The sequence below is a fragment of the Pantherophis guttatus genome, chromosome 2 (genome assembly GCF_059756535.1).
Source record: "Pantherophis guttatus breed Tessera chromosome 2, ASM5975653v1, whole genome shotgun sequence".
NCBI classification, from domain to species: domain Eukaryota; kingdom Metazoa; phylum Chordata; class Lepidosauria; order Squamata; family Colubridae; genus Pantherophis; species Pantherophis guttatus.
Window position 1 is genome coordinate 37,739,960 of NC_142064.1, and position 22,392 is coordinate 37,762,351.

General features: G+C 35.9%; 1 protein-coding gene across 11 annotated transcripts in view; it reads right to left on the minus strand.

Moving 5' to 3' along the window:
• The window catches only part of SSBP2 (single stranded DNA binding protein 2), a 166,167-nt gene that overhangs the window by 25,490 nt on the left and 118,285 nt on the right, over positions 1-22,392 (minus strand). For 5 of the 11 annotated variants that reach the window (XM_034441218.3, XM_087885854.1, XM_087885852.1 and 2 more), the window contains 5 exons: positions 15,862-15,951; positions 6,001-6,060; positions 5,521-5,587; positions 4,249-4,319; positions 2,180-2,247 (listed from right to left, as the gene is read on the minus strand). In XM_034441218.3, coding sequence (XP_034297109.1) covers positions 2,180-2,247; positions 4,249-4,319; positions 5,521-5,587; positions 6,001-6,060; positions 15,862-15,951 — 356 coding nt within the window. Of the gene's footprint in view, positions 1-2,179; positions 2,272-4,248; positions 4,320-5,520; positions 5,588-6,000; positions 6,061-15,861; positions 15,952-22,392 lie in introns of all 11 variants that reach the window. The other 6 variants (XM_034441216.3, XM_087885850.1, XM_087885851.1 and 3 more) reach the window with 3 other exon arrangements.

Sequence of the window (22,392 nt, forward strand, 5' to 3'; positions counted from 1 at the left end):
CCTATGACAGTCTGTTAAACGGTGTCTACAGGGTCTGACTCTTCCCCACTTGACCATTTGGGGTAAAATATCATCAATACACTGTTGACACACAGCTTGGTGGAAAACTTGACGCTATAAGGATTTAGATGGTTAATAAAAAAAAACAGATTCAGGCTTAATTCTGACAAGACTGAATGACTGCTGGTTTGGAGGCCATCATCTTTAGCTCTTTGTAGTCTGTACTCCCCAGAAACAGCTGGTATGTAATTCTGGGGTTTTCTTGGATTTTTATCTTCTGCTGAAACAGCAGATGAAAGCTAATTTCATTCAGGTATTCCTGGAATATAAGACACATGCAAGGTCACGTGCCCTTGTCACATGTTTGGACTACTGTAATGCATTTTACATGGGACTGTCCTTAAAAACCATCAAGAAACTGCAGTTAATGCAGAATTGTAGTTGCCCACATACTAACTGAAAATATATGGTATGGTATGTAAAACCAATATTGTAGAGCTGAATTGCTGGTATTTGCTTTCAAAATATATCTCCAAATACTAGTTATCAAAGTTGAAGCCCTACATGGCTTGGACCCTCATTATCTACAAAATTTCTTACTTCAAATAGTAACATATTGCACACCAAATATGTGACTGCCAAGAATGCTTGTTGAGAAGGCACACTTCTCATAAAGGTAAACATCTCTGCAAAACCCTACTGTGGAACACCACTTTGAGATTTAATATCTGCACTCTCACTTTTAACATTTAGTAAACTTCTGAAAACCTAGTTGTTCATAAGATATTTGAGATAGTAAAGTGTGTTGTCACACTGCTGCTAAATTATGTCATCAGTATAATCAATGGGTTACTATGACACTATTTTATTACACTGAATGTATAATAATACTATTTCAAAGATACTAGTCTATACCACTCAGAGACATATGACTGAAGCAGTGTAAAAATTCAAAATAATTTAACAAACAAAACAAAACAAAAAATAAAAATATTTTTAAAAATCAATTAGAGCTTTATATAACCATACACAAAACCTCTAAAAAAATATATTCTCTCACTTATACCATGTAAATTTCGTTTTCTTGCTGGATGCATCATACTATTAATAAAATCCTTTATTTGCAAAATGAAAACTTTGCTAACATTTGCAGTTCTTGCACCTGAATGAAAATTAGTTCCCATTACATTGTTATGAAATAATCACTTCTGGTAGCTAAGGAACAAGGCTAGAACCTGGGAAAGTTCCAGTTATGCCTTAGGTACGAAACAAGCTGGGTGACCCATCATTCTCTCTGAGCCTTAAGAAGCAGGCATGGCAAGCCACTTCCTAAATCTTGCCAAAAAACCTTGCAGGGATTAGTCCAGGCAGTTACCAGGAGTCAACACTGACTCAAAAGGACCAAAAAAGAGAAAAGTTGTGAACACTATGAGGTTGAAATACTTCTCACATTATTCGACTTTATATCATTCAACCTCCATCAAAAGTTAATGTATTTTAAGAAAGTCTCTGAAAAATGTTTCTTCAATTTTAACACTAGCCTAAATATTAATCTTGGCTGTAAAACCATCTTTTATTTCTTAGTATTATAGAAAGGAAGGATTAAATCTACCTTGAGAGATTAGTATGTTCTCAGTTTATAAGTGTCTAAAAGCTCAAAGGGACTGAAAAATGTATTTCACAATACATATGGTGGACCCTAACAAGCCAAGCAATAATACAGTCTGACATTTTAAGCATATTTGAAATCTTGCTGCTGATGAAATAAAACCCTATGAACTTGTTAGCTTCTAATATATTGAGCATTAAAAGGAGGTTTCATATAACGCCAGATAAAATGGATATGCAAACATGTTTTATTTCAAAATGTTTTGAATATGACATGTTGCAAAACATCCTACATCTGAGCTATTTCAAGTATTTTCTGAAAGCTTGTTGAGTTGCCAAAATCATGAAGCTACCAGATCATTTCAAGAAATCTTTAGGCTCAGAATATCCTGCCCACTCCACCAATTAAAGAACAAATTCCTGTTGGCATTTTGATATGTTGTCATTATTGTTTGCCAGTTAATCAATACATGTTTGTGTGTCTTTATTTTAAATGTGCCTACATCCCTGCCATTACTTTTAACTGAAGACAACTTCCTTATTGTGTGTTAATGCAATTTACATTACTTACATGTTCATTCCTGGCATTCCAGGGCCACCTAAAGCATTCAGTGGGGGTCTCATTGCACCTCCATAGTTCTGCAATGATAACCAAGGGTCAGACTACCACAAAACAAAAAAACAAAACCAAAGAGGAGGGGGGAAAAAAAAGGACAGCAGGTTAATGACTTCCCTACACATCTGCTAATTGGATCGGCCAGTGTCATTCATTGTTAGGTTTTTAACTGCTCAATTTATAAACAATTATTATTTCTATACTCCCTCTGATTTAAAAAAAACCTATTTAGCGTTTTCTTCTGACCTTATTATCTTATCAAAGGAAGTAAACACATTTAATTGATTAATGAAGAGTATACCATTTATAATAGCTAGCACAATTATCAGTGAATGGCAGGTTTTGCCATTCATGAATGCTGACTCAATATTCTAATATTAAGGGACTGGGTAATTTTAAAAACTAAGCTCTTAAGAATAAGCTGTTGTAATCAATAATAGATTTATTAACTTTAGCAATAGACATATGTACTTATACTATGTAAGAAGACTTATATTTTTACTTAAAAGCATTTTACAACAATGGACTGTTCAATAAACACACAAATGTTTATTGAACAGGGAAAACACACAAATGTTAATCTAGAAGTGCTGTATTTATATACAAAGATGCACTTTCAAATTAACTATCACATCAGCAACACAAACTAAATTTTCTACTAATTATTTGAAAAACTATACTCTTCACAGATCTGTCCATAATTATAACTTAGTCACTCTAAAATAAATATATCAGCTTAATTTAGTGAGTGTTATACATAAATTTTAGTTTTGGGAACTATAATTAGACTAGATTGTCTAAAACCATTAAAATAGTTCTTATTTCAGTTTCTGGAAGAAAACAATTTTGATAGTTCCACTATTAGAAATTTTAGTCATCACAATTTTATCTGATTAAAACAAATCTGAGGAAAAAGGTTATAAATATAAGTTTTCACAGAATGCTGCGGCTTTATTATTTTTATTTTTAAATTGCTGTTCTAAATTCTGTTGGCTGGATTTTGATCCTCTTCACAAATTAAGAGCAAGGTGAAATGGGAAAAATATTTTTAAAAATGAAAATCTGAGAAAGATTTTGGCCAGCGTAACTTAAAACAAGTATGGAGCCTTAAGAAGGTAGTCAACAGCTGTTAGGTAAACACCTGCCTAGCATGGAAAGGGAATGAGGAGGAAATAATAATCTTTTGTAGCATTTATTTCTTGACCTGGCCTACCTCAAAGGGATCTACAAAGGAAAATCTGTAAAATTATCCATTTGATGTCTTTCATGTTTTCTCTCTTCTCTCTTTCTAGTATCTCAAAATACTAGAAAGTATTTTGCATTTATTGGAGGAATATTTGTAATATAATATTGCAGTGTGATGTAATATTAACCAAAGAAATATTGGAAGCCCGATGCTTTATATAATGTTAGGTAACCTTAATTAAGGTGAGGTAAATTAATTTGTATATTTTAACCATATTTATTTCAATTAAATGTGATTAAAACATTTAAAAAATATTTTACAAAGAACAAATGGATGTAATGTAGTAAGTTATTGACAGAAATCTATTACAAGTGTATTGCCAAATTTGCTCCCAATATCAAACACACAATGCTTCTGTATGTTCTTATCAATTTATCAATCATAAATTTAATATATAAATGGGTTATGTAAAGAAGTTTATTTATTTATAAATTTATAAGCTCTGGCTAGCTTACAAGTGTACATGAACAAATAATTCTAAAATCATGTAACATTCTAAAGCAGTATTAAAATTAAATGTTCAGGCTTTAAACACCAAAACTGTATAAAGTTCTGCCAGTTTTTAAGGCTCTGTATTTTAACAGCAATTTATCTTTGATTTCTAACTAAAAGAAGCTGTGTGCATGTTCTCATCCTTGTTCACATCTTTCAGAGAAATTATGTACAATAACTTCAAATAGCGGAATATGTGTACTGTAAGAATACATCTCTTTGTTTCTTTCTCTCATAGAAAATTATGATAAATGTGATCATATGTAAGACAATTAGAGCTATATACCTGCGGGCCTAATGGGACCATTCCCCTAGGTGGAGTCATCCTCTGCATTGGTCCTCCCATATTTGGATGACCTAAAAGATTCATGAAAAAAAAATAGAAATACAATTTTAATTGTTTAATCAGATTGATTCAGATTATAAATGCATTTTAATCAGAGTGAAAATTTGTTTTTCCTATGGTTAAAATATTTTGTAAAAAGTGTATCAGATACGAACTCAATCAAGTTATTTTTCTTCCATTCAGATTCAAAGAGAATTCCTCTTCAAAGTTGATGTCTCCCATTCCTCTCATTTGGGTTTGCCTAAAAACATAGGACTTCCTCCCCACAACTTTATTTTAATTAAACTTAATTAATTTAATTAATTTAATTAATTTAGCAGAACAACATATTAGGAAAGCATTTATCCCTGCAACTCGTATTGGTGATAGACAGACAGATGACATTTCTTTTTGTTTAAGTAAAGCACATTTAGATATAGTAGTGCTGCAGAACATAAATTGAAGAGTTGTTCAATATGAATTTTGTCAACTAAATATATCATCTTGTACAAGAGGCCAAATAATGTGCAGCAGCAGGATGTATTTTAAATTATTTAAAACCTTTAATAAGAAAAAGACTAATAAATCTCATTAGGGTAAAAGGATCTTTAAGATAATCCTACCGCCCCACAATCAATAACATTTTACAAACATGAAAATCTATGATCTTGCATGATTCGGTGAAGACAGGAAAACAAACTTTGTGGGTCCCATCTGCTAAAGAGTTCAATCTAATGGGAACTAGATGATGTGTCTTTTCTGTTGTGGCTCCTGCTCTTTGAAACATCATTCCCCCCTGAGGTGAAGTCAATCCCATCCTTGTTAGCCTTTTGGAAGGACCTGCCACTTTGTAGATCCCATGGGAGTCTCCAAGATGGTTGTATTTTGCTGAGATGGTTGTTGTTGTTGTCTGCAAGCCTGCTTTTTATTTATTATCATTTATTGTTTTAAGTTTTTAATGGTTGCACATTGTTTTAATTGTTAGTTGCACACCACCCAGAGTCATGTCCAGTGAGATAGATGGCTATATAAGTTAGCTAAATAAATAAAACACGAATTACTTAAACAGAAATAATTGTTCCCTTTTATATTTAGATCATGAGAATAATAGCATGAATGCATTTCTTACAAAATTCTGGAAGCTGTTTCAATGTATTAACAAATGGAAGGTTGATGATAAAACTGTCATTTATTCAATTATTTCTATTATAATATTTCTATTAATAATTTTACCTTGCTGCCGTGTTGGATCCATCCCACTAGGCAATAATGGCTGACTTCCTGGGACACCTCCTAGTGCCTATTAAAAAGTTTTCAGAGAAATTTTCTACTTGAATATCATACTTAAACAACTTTTTAAAAGACACACAATCTATTTTCATTTTTTAAAAACCCTATAATTTCATCCTAAAAGAATGGGAATCTAAAATTACCTTCTTTTACAACTAATCCCAATTTATTTTGTATATTATTTTACCATAAAATCAAATTTAAATGTATGGTATTATAAAGACAGTAATTTATATACGGAATATGTTTACTTGCTGTAATATCTTTAGATATGATATCCTCATACAATAAACATTATGTCAAATATCTACATCATAAATGCAGTTTTTAAGACCTGCTGTTTTAAAAAAATGGGTAAAAGTTTGCCTTTCCCAGGTAAATGTTTCTTTGCATCCTGCAATTTACTGATTAAAAAACTGTTACCTGATTGGGTATCCTTAAAGGTGGCCTTGGGCCTCCTGGATATCGAGGAGACATGAAAGGCTACAAAACAGGAAAAAATGCAATAAAAATAGAGATACAAACCTAATCCAAAAGTAAACCACATACTGCTTTAGCTACATGATCATCTTTATTTTTTGATCAAAATACATTTTTTGCTAATGGTGATCTTGATCTGGAAACCTCTGAAGGCCTCGAAAGCCTTCTATTTATAGAAATATCAACACTCTGTACGTAACCGTCTGCATATTTTTGCCAAAGACAGAAATTTTCCTAAACAAGTCCATATATACTAGCTGTTATTATATATCACTTTCTCTTCTAACCCAGGAATTGTCCAGAGGATATTCAGAAATTGGGCAATTCTAAGAGCCTGAAAACTAGCCTCTGGGAACATTCATTCTGGTTGAGCCATGATAAGTGACCAAAACCAGGATTAAAGTCATTCAATTTTCAGAGCTCTTTTATCAAATGGCTGCTTTGTTGTTCAACTCAAACATGTACATACTGTTCATAAAACTAATTCACTGAAGAAAATCATGGTTCATTATTAGACATTTTAAAAATACAGGTAGTCCTCAACTTAGACTGGTTGCTTAGCAACCGTTCAAAGTTATGACGGAGCTCCCTGGTGGTATTTATGACCCAGTACTGAAGCTCTGATAGCAGCCCCTCCCTTCCCCCCATCACATGAACTCAAGTCTGGCACTCGACAACTATGCTGCATTTGTGGCCATTTGCAGCATCCCATAATCATGTGACTGTGTTTGATCTAAAATCAGCATTTAACTTCTGACTTTCGGCAAAATTGGTACATAGTGAAACATTGGTTCAATTAATGACCAGGCAATTGTTTTGTGATCTCAGCATTTGCTTAACAATCACAGCAAAAAGGTAAAATTTTTGTCACATGGATCAGAGGTCTCCAACCTTGGCAATTTTAAGCCTGGTGGACTTCAACACCCAGTTTTGCTGGTTGGGGAATTCTGGGAGTTGAAGTCCGCCAGGCTTAAAGTTTTCAAGGTTGGAGACCCCTGACATGGATGACTCGGTTTACAACCATTACAGTCTATGACTATCATGAGCAGACTCCATTACGGTTGGAGGTTGAAGACTTTACTTAAAAAATACCTTGCATAGCCAGAATTGAACAAATGATATTCTGCCACAATGCAATTCAAATACTTATTAGTTATTTAATAAGCTACAGACTTTGTGTTGTTGAGTAACATAGCAAAGTCACTTTTTTTGTATAAAAATAAGTTTAGAATCACATGGCTTGCTGTTTTGCATTTTCATTCCCCCCCCCCCCCCCGAATTACAGAAATGTAAATATAAAGGGAAAGCTCTAGTCACTATACAAGAAGAAAACTGAATCTTTTAAGCACAGTTTTGAAGGCCTGAAAGGAAAGTATTTCAGTTAAACAGCCAGCTTTTCTATACTAGTATTACACTATAGAAAGAGATACTATTAATAGCACAAAGTAAATTAAGGTAATCCAAAATTCAAATGGCTTTATAGGCTAAAGCTTGGAGAAAAAAATATTAATTTTATAACCATTCATTAATATTCAACTTTTTAAAACTCGAATAGTACAATAACAATAGCGGTACTACACTAGGAATTTATATTACCAATGTAATACCTTTGCTCTTTCTTTGTTTTTTATCCAATAATTTTATTAAGAATTATATTAAACAGAAAAATATATATAACCCCTAAACACAGTAAAATATATAGAAAGTGCAGAACCCCATTAAAAAAATAGGGAAAAATTAGGAAAATAGGAACAAGAAACTTCCCCCTTCATCTCCACCAAGTATATTCAACGTTAACATTTTATCACTGTCTCTTAAAATAAAACCAAATGCATCTTCATTTCACACCTCACCCCATTTTCTAATTCCTCAGCTCTATTTATTAATTAGCAAGTTTATTCTTTCTCTGGAATGCACAGCATAATATGTACAGTACTATAAAATCTGTTCTGTGGTTAAAAATGCAGAAAATGCAGTGGCCACAAGATGGCATTGTGCTCTTATAATCATTATACATTTTTATAGACTTTCACAAAAAACACTTATAAAATATGACTTTTAAATTCAACACCTATTTTTATATTTTGATTTGTAACTATAAGTGATAACTTTGCCAATTTGTAACTATATAACAAAATGGAACAAAAATATTATTCACATTAAGCAAACGCTTGATTTACTGGACTCATGGGAAGTAGAAAAGTCTGTTAGACCCGAATGTCCATTAAATTTGAATGGGATTTGAAGCATGCGGAAAATATATTGTATTTGGGTAAAATAGTTAATGGAGTTTACATATGAATAAAATGGCATTATGCCTATGAAATAGGAAAACAGATTTTATCTCTTGCAACTAACATCTAGCAAACTGAAGGTTATCATTTCATATTTTCTTATCCTGATATACCTTTCAGTCACTACTAGTTACTAATATAAGTAATTTATCAATATTTTATTTTGTAGATTTTTTTTACAAGATCATCCAGAATTAAATCTTTTTTAGTGTATCTCATATCAGGGAGGTGTTTTTTATTTTCTGGATGACTTGCCACTTATCTTTTTACATACATCTATGGGACTGATTCAATGCACCAGTGCTCAACTCATATATTTTAATTTTCCCTTAGTAAAATCCTCTGCTACATTCATTTTAGAAAATCTTATATGGCACCATGATCATCTAACAAATAAATAGAATATTCAAATCTTGTGAAGCGTAATTTATGCATGTAGAATATGCATAACGTACATTTATTTAAATGTACATAAATGTACATTTATTTCCTAACTGTAACAAATACAAATTAATTGCAACTGAGTAATGATAATTATTTGAATATATCTGTACATATAATTGTTACAGAAAGATCAAATGCCTGGAGTGCATGTAACTGTTTAGCAATTAGAAGCAGCAAAATTCATTTTGAACCTATTTTGATCTATATTCTACATTTAAAAAAAGTACTGGTTCTTCTGGTGTTTGTATCAATACACATTTTTAAAACTGGCTGAACATTATCATAAAGTTTTTTTTTTTTTTTTACAATCAATGCATTTGTCAACTGCTTATTAAGTCAATTTCCCCCTATATTTCTTATCATATTTCAGGTTCACCACACATGTGTACAATTCTGCAATTTATTTTACTTTTGTTCACTTTATAAGATTGTTTTTTAAATAATGCCTTGGTTGCAGTCTTTGAAAGGACACTGGGTTTGTATACTTCCTTTTCTAATAACTTTCGGAAATTGCTTGTTAACTGCTTTTTGGCTATTAGGTGAATTGAAACCCCAGCTGAGTTTCCTTGAGCCCTTTGTGAAAGAAGTGTTAAATACAAATTTTAAGATCTAAAAAAAAATGTTTTTTTTTTTGAATAAGCAGAATACCATCTGCTCAGTTTAAACTTTCACTAAACATTCCATTTAATTTCATCCAGGTTTTACCTCCATCATATATCATTCTTATTACATTCAGCAATAAACATTAAATTCTACATGTATGCAAAGTAACATTCATATTTCAAGACTGTTTACTTTCTCATAGGCTCCCTCTAAGTGTAAATAATTTTTCCTTTACATTTCTCAATTACTTGATCAAAAATTTGGTTTGCACACCTCTTCGGTATAAAGCTGCATTATTGTATTTCCATAGCTTTTCTCATTCTAAGCTCTTAGACCCTTTCAATCAGAGTTCTGCTAAACACCTTTCCTGATGCTAATTGTTGGGGTTAGCACCAGGTTTTCTTTTCCCCCCAGTCTTGCTGCCTTTTCCTTTGTATAGGGAAATAATAATATTTTCTTTCTAATTTGCCCAGATGTGGTCTTTACACTTTAATCATACTGCTTAGCCACAAGTAAATTGCATCCATATTTCAACATTTTGCTAGTTAAGCTATCAACCTTCTTACAGGATTTATAATCCCCTCTTATCATTTTTCTTGCATAATATCGTTCTTTAATATATCATTGTCATACAACTTTCTTCCAGCATTCCTCCATTTCAGTTTTGTCCCAAATAATTTCATCATTCCTGTTTCGTACTCCATTCACTCTGCTGATGATTCCTTGTTTAGGCCTTTTCACCCCTCCTAAAACTATTTTTTAATTTTTAAAAAATCATACATATCACTATTGTAATTCTTTTTTTTAAACTTAACCATTCCTTGCTCTGTTTGACTATATACAACTATTTTTTTCTCGTATATATAGAGAATACATTTCTTGCGCTGACTCTAACCCAAATTAAAGGTTTACAGGGTCATAAAAAGGGACATGGATTTTTTTCTTATCCCTTAACTTTTTTTACTTCATCTGTGAACAAGAAGCCTTTCTCATATTTCCTATTAAGCACTCTGAGCAGTGGTGGGTTTCAAAAATTTTTACTACCGGTTCTGTGGGTGTGGCTTGGTGGGTGTGGCATGCCTTGGTGGGTGTGGCAGGGGAAGGATACTGTAAAATCTCCATTCCCTCCCCACTCCAGGGGAAGGTTACTGCAAAATCCCCATTTCCTCCAATCAGCTGGGACTTGGGATGCAGAGTAGATGGGGGCGGGGTCAGTCAGAATTTTTACTACTGGTTCTCCGAACTACTCTAAATTTCCACTACTGGTTCTCCAGAACTGGTCAGAACCTGCTGAAACCCACCTCTGACTCTGAGCCACAACCTGTGTTTATTCTGTAACATAACTCTTGTTACTCCATTTTAAGCAGCTTCCTTATTCTCTTTCTGCATGTTCCCATCCTATTTGTTCTGATAAGCAATAATCTATTACTTTTTAAAACGGGATTCATACTTTGTTTCCACTGCAACTGTTCTACTTTCACACTAATTACTGTTACTTCTCCCCCCCTTCCCACCCCAAGATCTATTCTCGAACCTACCAAAAGTGCTCTGTCCCAAGTTTTGCTTGACGCATTGTAAGCCGCCCTGAGTCTCCGGAGAAGGGCGGCATATAAATAAATAAATTAAAAAAAAAAGTTCACATTTGTAGGTATGAGTGGACTGATCCAAGTATTTGAAACAGAATCTTTGTTTTTAAGATAAAAGTTATTAAAAGTTTAAAAGAGAACATAATTTAATTCTGGCTGTGCACTGCCCTGAGTCCTCAAGGAGAAGGGCGGTATATAAATTGAAAATAAATTAAATTAAAATTAAAATAAACACTAACACGAAGATATTGAATAAAGAAATTGAAAGAGGAAAAAAAGAAAAAAAGTAAAGTACAGAAAGAAAGAATAAAAATAAATAGGAAGAAGTTTTTGAGTTCCTTTGCAGCAAATATGTAGGATTACAAAATTACCTTCTACTCTATAATTACAACAAAATTCACAACAAAACTCATCATCAAAATCATAAGCCTTAAATGCATTTTTTCTGTTTCATGCTAAAAAATCTGTAAGGGGTTTCCAATCAGCCATAAATGTAGATATTTTTCCTATTAAGAAAGTCAAGTTAATCATCTTTGCAGATTGTATCATCTTCCTCTATTACGGTGTCAAACTTTTCAACTTTTGAGACTACAGTAATCTTGCTTCAGTTGTCATATATAAAAAAACAAAGTCCCATAGCATTTTTTAGCTATCTGTCTATTAATCTGGTCTCAATTGTACATTAGTCAATTAATGTATTTATTTGTATCCAACTTTTTTTGGTTTTTCACATGTCTACCATAAATGATAAAGTTTTCCTTCATCTTGTTCACATTTCCAACAAAGATTCAAAGTACTTTTTAGACAACTTCTCTGGTGACAAATACCAACAATACATCATTTTATATAGCTTCTCTTTAAGGCTAGAACATAATGTAAATTTCAATCCTTTCAAATCTATCTTTTTCCATTGATCAATGGAATATTGTAGCTAATTTTAAAGCTCTCTTTAAATACATAACATTCTTTCACTTGTTCTTTTTCTGTTTCATATTTCAACAAGTTTATATATTTTAGCATTAACACGTTCATTCTTTGTACATAGTTCTATTTCAAACTTAGTCTTGCATTGTTGAAAAGCCTAAAACCTTTTATCCACTTTAAACCTTTCTGATAATTGTATACAAGAAAATCATTTTATAATCCCCATGAAAAAATATAGCACATTGTATTACTACATAATACCATTTATGTTTACTTATGATTTCTTGTCTATAGAATGCTTTTTGTGCTGAAATCCACAAAGGTATTTTTGGGCACAACCTAGATTTATATTTATTCCATGTTTTAAGAATGGCCTGCCTGATGTAATTAATTTTGACATCTACACTAACCTTATTATACCATAGATATCCATGCCATCCAAATCTCAGATCATGTCCTAACTGCCACAATCCATCTATTTCTTTAAAACTGAATATTTTTCAAAGCAGATATTCATCAAATAGACATTATTCCCATTCACTTTTTGCTCTACTAATGGCCCAATCGCTTTTTCCACATACTGTAATATCATTCTCACCCACCCTTTTTAAGTGTCTAAAAGAATAATATTTTCTACTGGATTTACTTCATTCAGTACATTGCAGAATGTTTCCACTGTCATCATTCTAAAATGTAACATACAACTATCATCATCTGTAATCTTCTACTACCATAAGCACCTACAACAATAAAGAAGACACCAATTCATAATTTTATCCCCTACATTTCAGCTATTCCATTTATAATTAAACCTACTTCTTCATTTCCTTGCAGTTATATGCCAATCCTATCTCATAGAATCAGACCACCTTCACTCAGATCAATTATATACTTCCCCCTTTTGTTAGGTTGGCAGATATTTAGCCTTTCCCACTCCTTTCTTTTCATATTATTTTTTTAACCTTTTACACTTTTACACTCAATTTGCATTCTTCCCAATTCCATGGCCATTACTAAATGGACCAGTGATATTGTCTTCCATTATTCATGACTTTTGGTAAGATAAAGAAGATATAAACTATGTTGTCAAGCCTAGTAAATACACATGTCATATGCAGCATTCCCAGATAATTATAACTTTTTGGCACATTGTAGTTAGTATTTATTTTATTCTTGAGATTTATAAGGCTACCCAACTGAAACAGAATTCTTTTTTCTGGGTGGCATGGAGAATAAAAGTATGCCATAAATATAGCCTCAGCTCAGATTTACTCCACACATATTTATACTAATGTATGCTAGCTCGGATTTCTATTCACTACTTTGCAAGTATTTTGCACATGAACCACCACCTAAAAGATATATGCATCAGACTGACACCTACCTACACAAGGAGACCTCTAGTACCTTTATGATTTCTATATCTTAGGTTCACTAAGAAGTTTATAATAACATCAATATATTCCACTCATACTTTTTTTACTCAGCCTTTAACACAATCTGGCACTTAGATGTGAGTACTTCTTAAAAATGATTAGTAATTCTTTAGCTAATTTTGGAATTTTTTATTAATTATTTTTACTTTTATGTTATAAAGAAGAAAATTAGAAAAGAACATAAAATAAAAAGAATACAGAATCATATATTCAAAATGCACTGAAAAATGTAAATGAGTTTTTTTTCAAGAGAAAAATTATTATAGATTTTTTTCCAAGAATCCAACAAATGGATATGTATATTCAACACAAGTACAAATAATTTTACCATACTTGATAGAGAAATTCAAGAACTCAATGCAATGTTACTGCTATGTATTATCATACATCCAAAATGAATTGAATCAATAAAAATAAAATTAATGGTAAATATAAATACATTTTTATCAACTAGGACACATATCACTCTGTGTTAGCTATGTATTTTTTAAAATAAAATTTTGCATAAGTCTAAAATATTTTTTTATATTCTGGGTAAAATGATCATGAATTTCATCAGGAATTTTTGAATTTAAGAAAAAGTGGAACCCTGGAGTTGTATGCAATAAAATGCTCTAGTTTTATGAATTGGGATAGGGTTAAAGACATATAAATGGCACCACGTCTGATTCTCTATGGGGAAGTCAAGATAGAGGCAAATCTTTTATCAGCAAAACACTGAGCAAAGCAATCACTTAAATAGGAGGTCTCCTGACTCATCTTTCCCTAAAATGAAATTTACTACTCTAAACAAGGCATCTGATTGGCACAATAGGGCAGGAAAAATAGTAACACTTTGTCTCCATTATCACTATAATGTAGAGTCAAAATGACTTGATGAAATTAACTTTTGGTCTTCAAACAGCACTCCACATATTGTTTCTAGTGTTCCATCTCCCAAAGCTCTTCAGTAAAGTAAGATTAAAATTAAGAATAGAAATGGGCTTGGGAGCAGGTTATCAAGAGCTCAGATTAACTCCTTTACCCAAAATTAATTAGGTCACCAACAGAAGTGCCTCTCAAACCACTGGAAAACTTATCGTCCAGAAACTGAATCCATCCGTTTCCATTTAGTACGTGGACAAGACGAACCCTGTATAGCTCCCAGATAGCATCTCATCCTAGGTTGACTAGGAAGTAATGTGACCACAGCACCAAGTTAAATGGTTCTGCATATTTAAATCATCACATAACTGCTTTGAGGCAAGTACAAGGTCAAATATATGACCATGAATTATTTGAGATAAACCTGTGGTTTTAAATACTGAGACTTTTTTTAATTCAAGAGAAGAAAACTGAAATCATCCAATACCAAAAGCAAGGAGATGATAAACAAACCTGTATTTGGATAAAAATCAAGGAGCCAGCTATGTAGCAGGATTGTCGGTGTGCCAGCTTCTGCCTGTAGCCCAAATTAATGTGTATGTGCTTATCCTTCAGCCATTCTGACTCTACTTTCAAATTCAAATATGTTGTCCTCCCAACCCTACAACCTGGGTGGGCACATCTCTAAAATGCTTGGATTGCCTAGCAGATCTCAGTAATACACACTAGGTATGTCTGTTGTGAATGTTGTGAATTAAGCTGTGAATGAGCACAGTCTCTCTCTCTCTCTCTCTCTCTCTCTCTCTCTCTCTCTCTCTCTCTCTCTCTCTCTCTCTCTCTCTCTCTCTCTCTCTCTCACACACACACACACACACACACACACACACACACACACCTCACACATAACACACACACAAAATCTATATGTACTGTATATCTATATTTTCACTATCCTGAGTAACAGTTTTTATCCACAAAAGCTAATACAATTCCATTCATTTGGCTTTGTTTTACCACTTAGTGAAACATAATATAATTTGGTTCCCAAATTAATGCTTTCATCACTTAACATAATTTGACATACAAGTAGTCCTCGATTTGCTCATCTTTTAATGATGACCTGAGGTGACAACAGCCTTGGAAATGGTGCTTTATGGCCTTCCAACAATCTCACTGTCACATGATTTCAATTCAGGTGCTTGGCAACCAGCTCACGTTTATATGGTCACGATTTCTGATTACAAATTGCTAGTTTGAACTTGCCTAGCAGCATTAAGCTACTATTTGCTGTAGCATATATCTTTAATAAAGAATTAAACTAATACAATTGAACTTAAGACTCTACTAGACAAAGTAGCAAAGCAAGCAACCAATTTCTTCTATTATACAACTTCACCTGTGGCCCATTTAAATTAAGTTATCATTGCGCATTTAACATTTTATCGTAGATTTTAAGTTTGCACTGCTGATATAAATAGCATAAACTTATTTTCTACTGATAAAATCCATAGTAACACCCTATTCTATCCCAAACGTTTAAATACGGTGCATTTTATTCATGGAAGAAATGGTGTACTTTCATGGCAGTGCCAAAAACTGCTACTTTCTCTTTTCTAAGTTCTGAAAGCCCTATAATCATTTTTTTCTGAATACCTGAAAAAACCCCGGTGGAACAGGACCTACTGGCATGCCATCTCCTGGGGGAATGTTTCCTAGCACTGGACTGGGAGCTGCTGCAGCGCTCTGAAAAGAACAAAGGAAAAATAAACCTTTGTCATTGCACACAATAGGCATAAAACCAAAATATTACTTTGACCATAGTGTGGCAAGGCAGAAAGGAACACTCTCTGCATGACAGATTTAATTTTTTCTTCCATTTAAAATAATTAGTGCTCATTTTCAAAGTGCAGAAGTGAAACACTTAAATACAAACGTAGATTTCTTTAATAAATGACTGCCTTACACTCACAATTGAAAGGGAAACTCAGGGATCAGGAACTTCATTTAGTTTAAACAAAGACTTGTAAATTGTGCATTTACAAAAGGTTCTATTACACCTCAGTCCAATAGGCAACTTCCGATCAGAAAAGTAGCATGTCAGCTAATCAGCTAATATTCAAAACAAAACATTATGAAAGAATTCAGTTGTAAATACACTAACACAATTCTATAACTAAATACATAGTATCGGTGCAATTTTATAATCTATTACGAAACAGTCTCCTTAAAATGATAATGAACTTTATATATGTAGAATGATGCTTTAAGTGACCAAATTAAATATGATAAATGATGCAAACAGTTGCAGTATGAAATTGGGAGCCATATTTAGTTATTTTTCTTATTTCACTCTGGTGCTAATAACAACCTGGGAGACAGGAATTAAATCAAGAAAAGAGTACATATCTAATGAAAAAGGACTATATTTATCCTACACTACTTTTCAAGTAAAAGGTGGAAGATCCAATCTTAGTCTTCCACATAACAGCTTTCAGTCCTAAAGCTGGGATTCTCAAACTTGTTTGCACTGTGAATCCAACAAAAGTTGGGATGATGCCTATGCTGATGGTAATTCAAGATCAGATGGAAGACTAAAAACCTTTTCTAATCCCCTTCCTCTTTGCATTACAATCTAGAATCATCCCAAGCAGCTGGTTGGGGATGATGGGAACTGTTGCTGCTGAAGCCTGGCTTTTGGGGAGGCTGGCTCATCTCTGATGGCTTTTCACTTGGGAAGGTCAGCCCTGTGTGGGAGCTTACATTGAATGTTCTTCTCCACTCTGCATAATTACCCCTGATGAGCAAGTAGCTGGGATTTCTGTATTTCTGGGAGAAGTACCTCCCTGCTAAGTACCTGCTTTGGAAATTTGGGCTCCCTTAACAAAAGCTTTGCAGACAAGATGGTAAAAGTGAAGGGGATGGGAAATCATTTTAAAGGGAAAGGAGAAAGGCAGGAGGAAAAGAAAATAACAGCAATAACCTAAGGATAGTGAAGCACTTGTGGAAATTATCTACTTGTTTTCTATGGTGCTCACAATTTGATTCTCTAGTCAGTCCTTTAGTAGATTCAAAACATGATGACCCGCCAGCTGTGATAACCCTCTTGGAATCTATCGGATTGTGACACACAGCTTCAGCAGCCTGTGTGGCTGCTGAAGAAGTATTGGAGGAAGAGGCTGGTATTGAATTGCTAAACCAGGAGTGGAGAATGAGACTTCTTCCAATTTGCTAAATATATATATAGCTATCCTCTGATGTGATAACTTTTGATCAGAATCTGTTTGCTGCTCTTGCCAGTTGTCAGCCAATGATGGCAGAAGAAGCCAAGTGAGAGTGTCCTGTTAGTACCAGCAGTTATTCAATGTAGTGTGCTTAGTGACATTCTCTGTTCTCAATTCTGAGAGGGGGAATCACCTTCATCTGGGCTTGTACTAGGGGTGAAATGCTCCCAGTTCGGACCGGATCACCTAATCCGGTAGTGATGGTGGTGGGTGGTTCGGAGAACCAGTAGTAAAAATCCCTGTGCCCTCTCCCCCCATGCCCAGCTGAGCCGCACGATCATCAGAGGCGCTTTTTTTTTAACTTTTAAAAGCATTTTTTCTACAACCTCTTCGGCCAAAAAAATGCTTTTAAAAGTAAAAAAAAAAAGCCTCTGATGATCGCACAGCTCAGCTGGGATCTTCAGAGGCTTTTAAAAGCATTTTTTCTACAACCTCTTCGGCCAAAGAGGTTGTAGAAAAAAATGCTTTTAAAAGTAAAAAAAAAAAAAAAAGTTGCCCACCCAGTCACATTACCTCCCCCTCACCAAGCCACGCCCACAGAACCGGTAGAAAAAAATTTACATTTCACCACTGGCTTGTACCTCTCTCTCTTGTCAGCTCTGTGCTAGGTGCAGCACAGATTCTTTCTATCCGCCATCTCCAGAAGTTAGACCTCTATGCTCAAGTTTCCTTCTGGCATTTTAAAAAATATTCTGGCCCCCAAAAATGTATGAGCCCTCTCAAATTAGCTTGTAGCCTCCAAGGGAGTCATAGGCTATAGTATGAAAATTCTCATCCTAAGGCATTCTCTTTTATAGGAAGTTAACATATGTTATAATACAACTAAATTTAGATTATCCTGAATTAATGCAAAACAGCAGCTGCAGAAGGAAATAAATTAACATGCTGATCGTTGATTAGATAACAGGCTAAGATGAAGCCTTTATCATAATTTTCTTCCAAAGTATGGAACTTTGAATGTGCATTAAAATTGAAAGCATGCAGAACACTACTTTTGTTTTTGTTTCCTATACAATTTGGATTCTTCCTTTTGGCAAATGTACAGCTACTTATATTAAAAGTTACAAAAAGCTTTGAAATAAAATTGCTCAAAAACAAATTGATATTATGGATTTGTATATAAAAAATGTTAATCTTTGAAAGAAAATATATTCCATAATTAAGTGAACCAGAGATGAAATACACTAATTTTTGACACCTTTCAAACTAGGTAGGCAGGAAATATAGCTCCTCTATTGCAATAAATAAATTGCTATTTCTTCCAGATATTCATATTACCATTACATCTAGATTTATACAAGTCTTTCTAACAGCACTATATTTTGGTGCTGTATTTGGTCTGAAAAGATTTCTAACATCATACTCTTATGAGGTCAGAGGATTTACTTATTATAAATGAACTATAACTTCCCATGGAATAGAATTGGCCACTGGGTGTCACTTTTGTACCCAATATATAAAGTTCATTTTGAATTAATTGAGTTTTAAGCATAATACCCGCTTAAGGAACCCTACTACATAAATTTGAACATGTAAAACTAAATTTCACTATGGTGACACAAGGTGATGCTGTTTTACTATAGACTTACAAAAATAGGGGTGAAAACAGGAAGTTTAGATTGCAAACATTTCTGTTTTTGCTGATGAATACAGTTTAGTCACATATTTAACTGCTACATTAAAAATTAGAACTAGAGCTATAGTGATATGAATCTGCATGTATGTCTGTACAGACAAGCACACAATAGTAGGTAACAAACTAACATTCTATCCATTTTAACAGTATCTATGTGATTATATAAAATAAATACAATTATACATAAAATGAAAAGATGTTAACTAGAAACTTCTTTCAATGTGCCTCAAATAAATTATAAAATATTGGTGAAATTCCCAAAATAATTTTTTCTTTAAAGATCCAAATTAGTTATAAAAATAATATTTAAAGTAATTATATGTGGACTTCCATGTAGTGCAGGGGTGTCAAACTTGATTTCATTGCAGGCCACATCAGGATTGTGCTTGACCTCAGGGGACTGGAGTGGGCATAGCCAGCTCAATGTCACTTGTGTCGGGGGCGCCTGTGGTGGCTGGAGTGCTCTGCCAGCAAAAACGGCTCCTGAACTCCATTTAGGGGTGCGACGGCCTCCTGCAATGGAGGAGCTCGCGAGGGCCGCATGGGGTCCTCCCAAACTCAGTTTTTGCTGCCAGAGGCACTGCGAGCCGGTCCTTTGCTGTTTCCAGAGTGGCCCCACAGGCCAGCTCTAAGCACCCCGCGGCCGGAACCGGCCCGCGGGCCTTGAATTTAATACCCCTGATGTAGTGCATTAAACATAATTTAGTTTTAAAAATCATTTCTCAGTGCCGTCTTTTCCTGTAAGGCTTCTTACTTCTATTGCCGATTAAACATGTCTTCCTGTCACAGTTTATGAAGTTGAAGCATCGTCATAGTTTACTGCTAATTGCATACATCATCCATTAATTATGATGCAAAAGTAAAATTTTATGTTTATCTGTAATCTAGAGCAGGGGTGAAAAACTGGCGGCCCACAGGCCGGATGCATCATGCGCAGACCATGCCCACCCTAGCTTCACAAAGGCAAAAACTGTCGGAATACGTCACGTGATGTGATCGAGTATGACATCCATGATCTAGAGGTTTATTTAACCCTCTAGACAGTTTACAATTCAATTACAATTCTAGAAAAGTTGCATACTATGAGTTATAGTTATATATTATACATCCCAAAACTGATTGACTATACTTAGTAGTTTCCTACTTCTCAACCTACAGTATTGCAACAGTTCTTAATTTTATAATCTGAGAAATACTACTCAGCAATTTGCATTGTTTAAAAAAATTGATTTTTTGGAGTCTGTTTCCTATGTCAGCTAATGTGACATATTAAAAATATAGACTTCATTATAGTGCATGAGACAGCAACAAGGCAATGGATTGGGCGTTGACTTACCTGAACGCCCCTTCTGGGGGCTGGGAAGACAGCGGTCAGGAAAGGGTTATCTGCTGCAATCCAGCGAAGATCGGGTCAGGAAAGTTGATAAGCTCCTCCTCCTGTCGCTTGCCAGCTTTCGGACGAGGAATGTGATGTTTCCCTGACAACGCACTAGCCCACCTGAAATTAATGAAAAGAGAAAGTGGACCAGCCAAGACGAACCGGCGGGGCAAAGGGCGGGGCTGACCGCTGTCTTCCCAGCCCCCAGAAGGGGCGTTCAGGTAAGTCAACGCCCATTCTAGGGAAGCGGGGAAGACAGCGGTCAGGAAAGGGACGTGCCAAAGCCCGAGAACTATAGGGAGGGACCCGCCCGGGACGTAGAGGCCTGGTCCGCACACACCTGTTGGAGAACCCGGCGGCCGAATGCCGCCTCCGCCGAAGCGAAAGTATCGATCTTATAGTGGCGGATAAAGGGAGTGGCAGAAGCCCAGGTGGCTGCCCGGCAGATGTCAAGGAGGGAGGCCTGGGTGGCCCAAGCTGCAGAGGTGGCAGCACTGCGGGTAGAATGGGCAGTGACACGCCTGGGGATCGGAGTGGAAGAAGCCTCGTAGCAGGAGGCAATGGTAGCGCGGATCCAACGACCCACCGTATGAGAGGAGACCTTGAGACCTAGAGTGGACGGTTGGAAGGAGACGAAAAGCGCCTCCGACCTGCGAAATGAGGACGTTCTCCGAAGGTAGATGCGGAGAGCACGGCGAACGTCCAAGGAGTGCCAAACCCGTTCCCTCGGGTGGGATGGGTGGGGACAGAAATCGGGAAGTATTAACTCCTGAGACCTGTGAAACAGGGAATTAACCTTAGGTTGAAAAGTTGGGTCCAGACGGAGCACCACCCTGTCCTGATGAAAAACGCAGGTCAGCCCTCACGGAGAGGGCTGCCAACTCTGAAATCCGTCTAGCGGAGGTGATAGCAACCAAAAAGGATACCTTATAGGATAGAAACCGTAGGGACACTGTGCGAATAGGCTCAAACGGTGCCCTAGTAAGAGCGTTCAACACCTTTGGGAGGTCCCAAGTGGGGTAACGATGTACGGGAGGTGGCCGAAGATTCGAAGCCCCTTTGAGGAACAAGCGAATCAGGGGACGTTGAGCCAAAGAGTTACGGGACCCCAAACAGAGGATGGAAGATAAAGCGGCTACTTGCCTGCGTAACGTGTTTGGTGCGAGGCCGGCGGCCAACCGCTTCTGAAGGAAGACGAGTACCTGGTTAGTTGAGGCCTGTTTCGGGTCGATACCCTGAGGTATGCACCATTCCGCAAAGGAGCGCCATGTAGCCGCGTAGATGCGTACTGTGGCTGGGCGCCGCGCCGCCGAGATGGTGTCAATCACGTCGTGGGGCAGGTGAGACTCCGACAGGAGCTGGCGCTCAACCGCCAAGCGGTTAGTTGCAGCCAAGAGGCGTCCGGATGGACGAGCGACCCCTGATGAAGAACGTCAGCGGGAGGAAGACGCCATGGAGGCAGAGCCGAGAGTGCTTGAAGGTCGGCAAACCAAGGCCGACGAGGCCAGTAAGGTGCCACGAGGATCATTTCTGCCTGCTCCGCCAGAAATTTCTGGACCACCCTGGAGAGGAGGGGAAGGGGGGGAAAGGCATAAAGGAGACCTTTGGGCCACCTGCACAAGAGCGCGTCTGTGGCTTCCGCCATCGGGTCCGGAAATCTGGAGATGAAACGTGTTGTTTGTCGATTGTCACTCGTCGCAAACAGGTCCACTACTGGGTCCCCGAAGCGGCGCGTGATCCGCTTGAACATGATGGGGTCGAGACGCCACTCGCTGTGGTCCAATGGAGAGCGACTCAGCCAGTCGGCCTGGGAGTTGACAAGGCCGGAGATATGGACTGCTCGCAGTGATCGCAGGTTGGCCTCCGCCCAGGTTCCCAATCGATCCGCC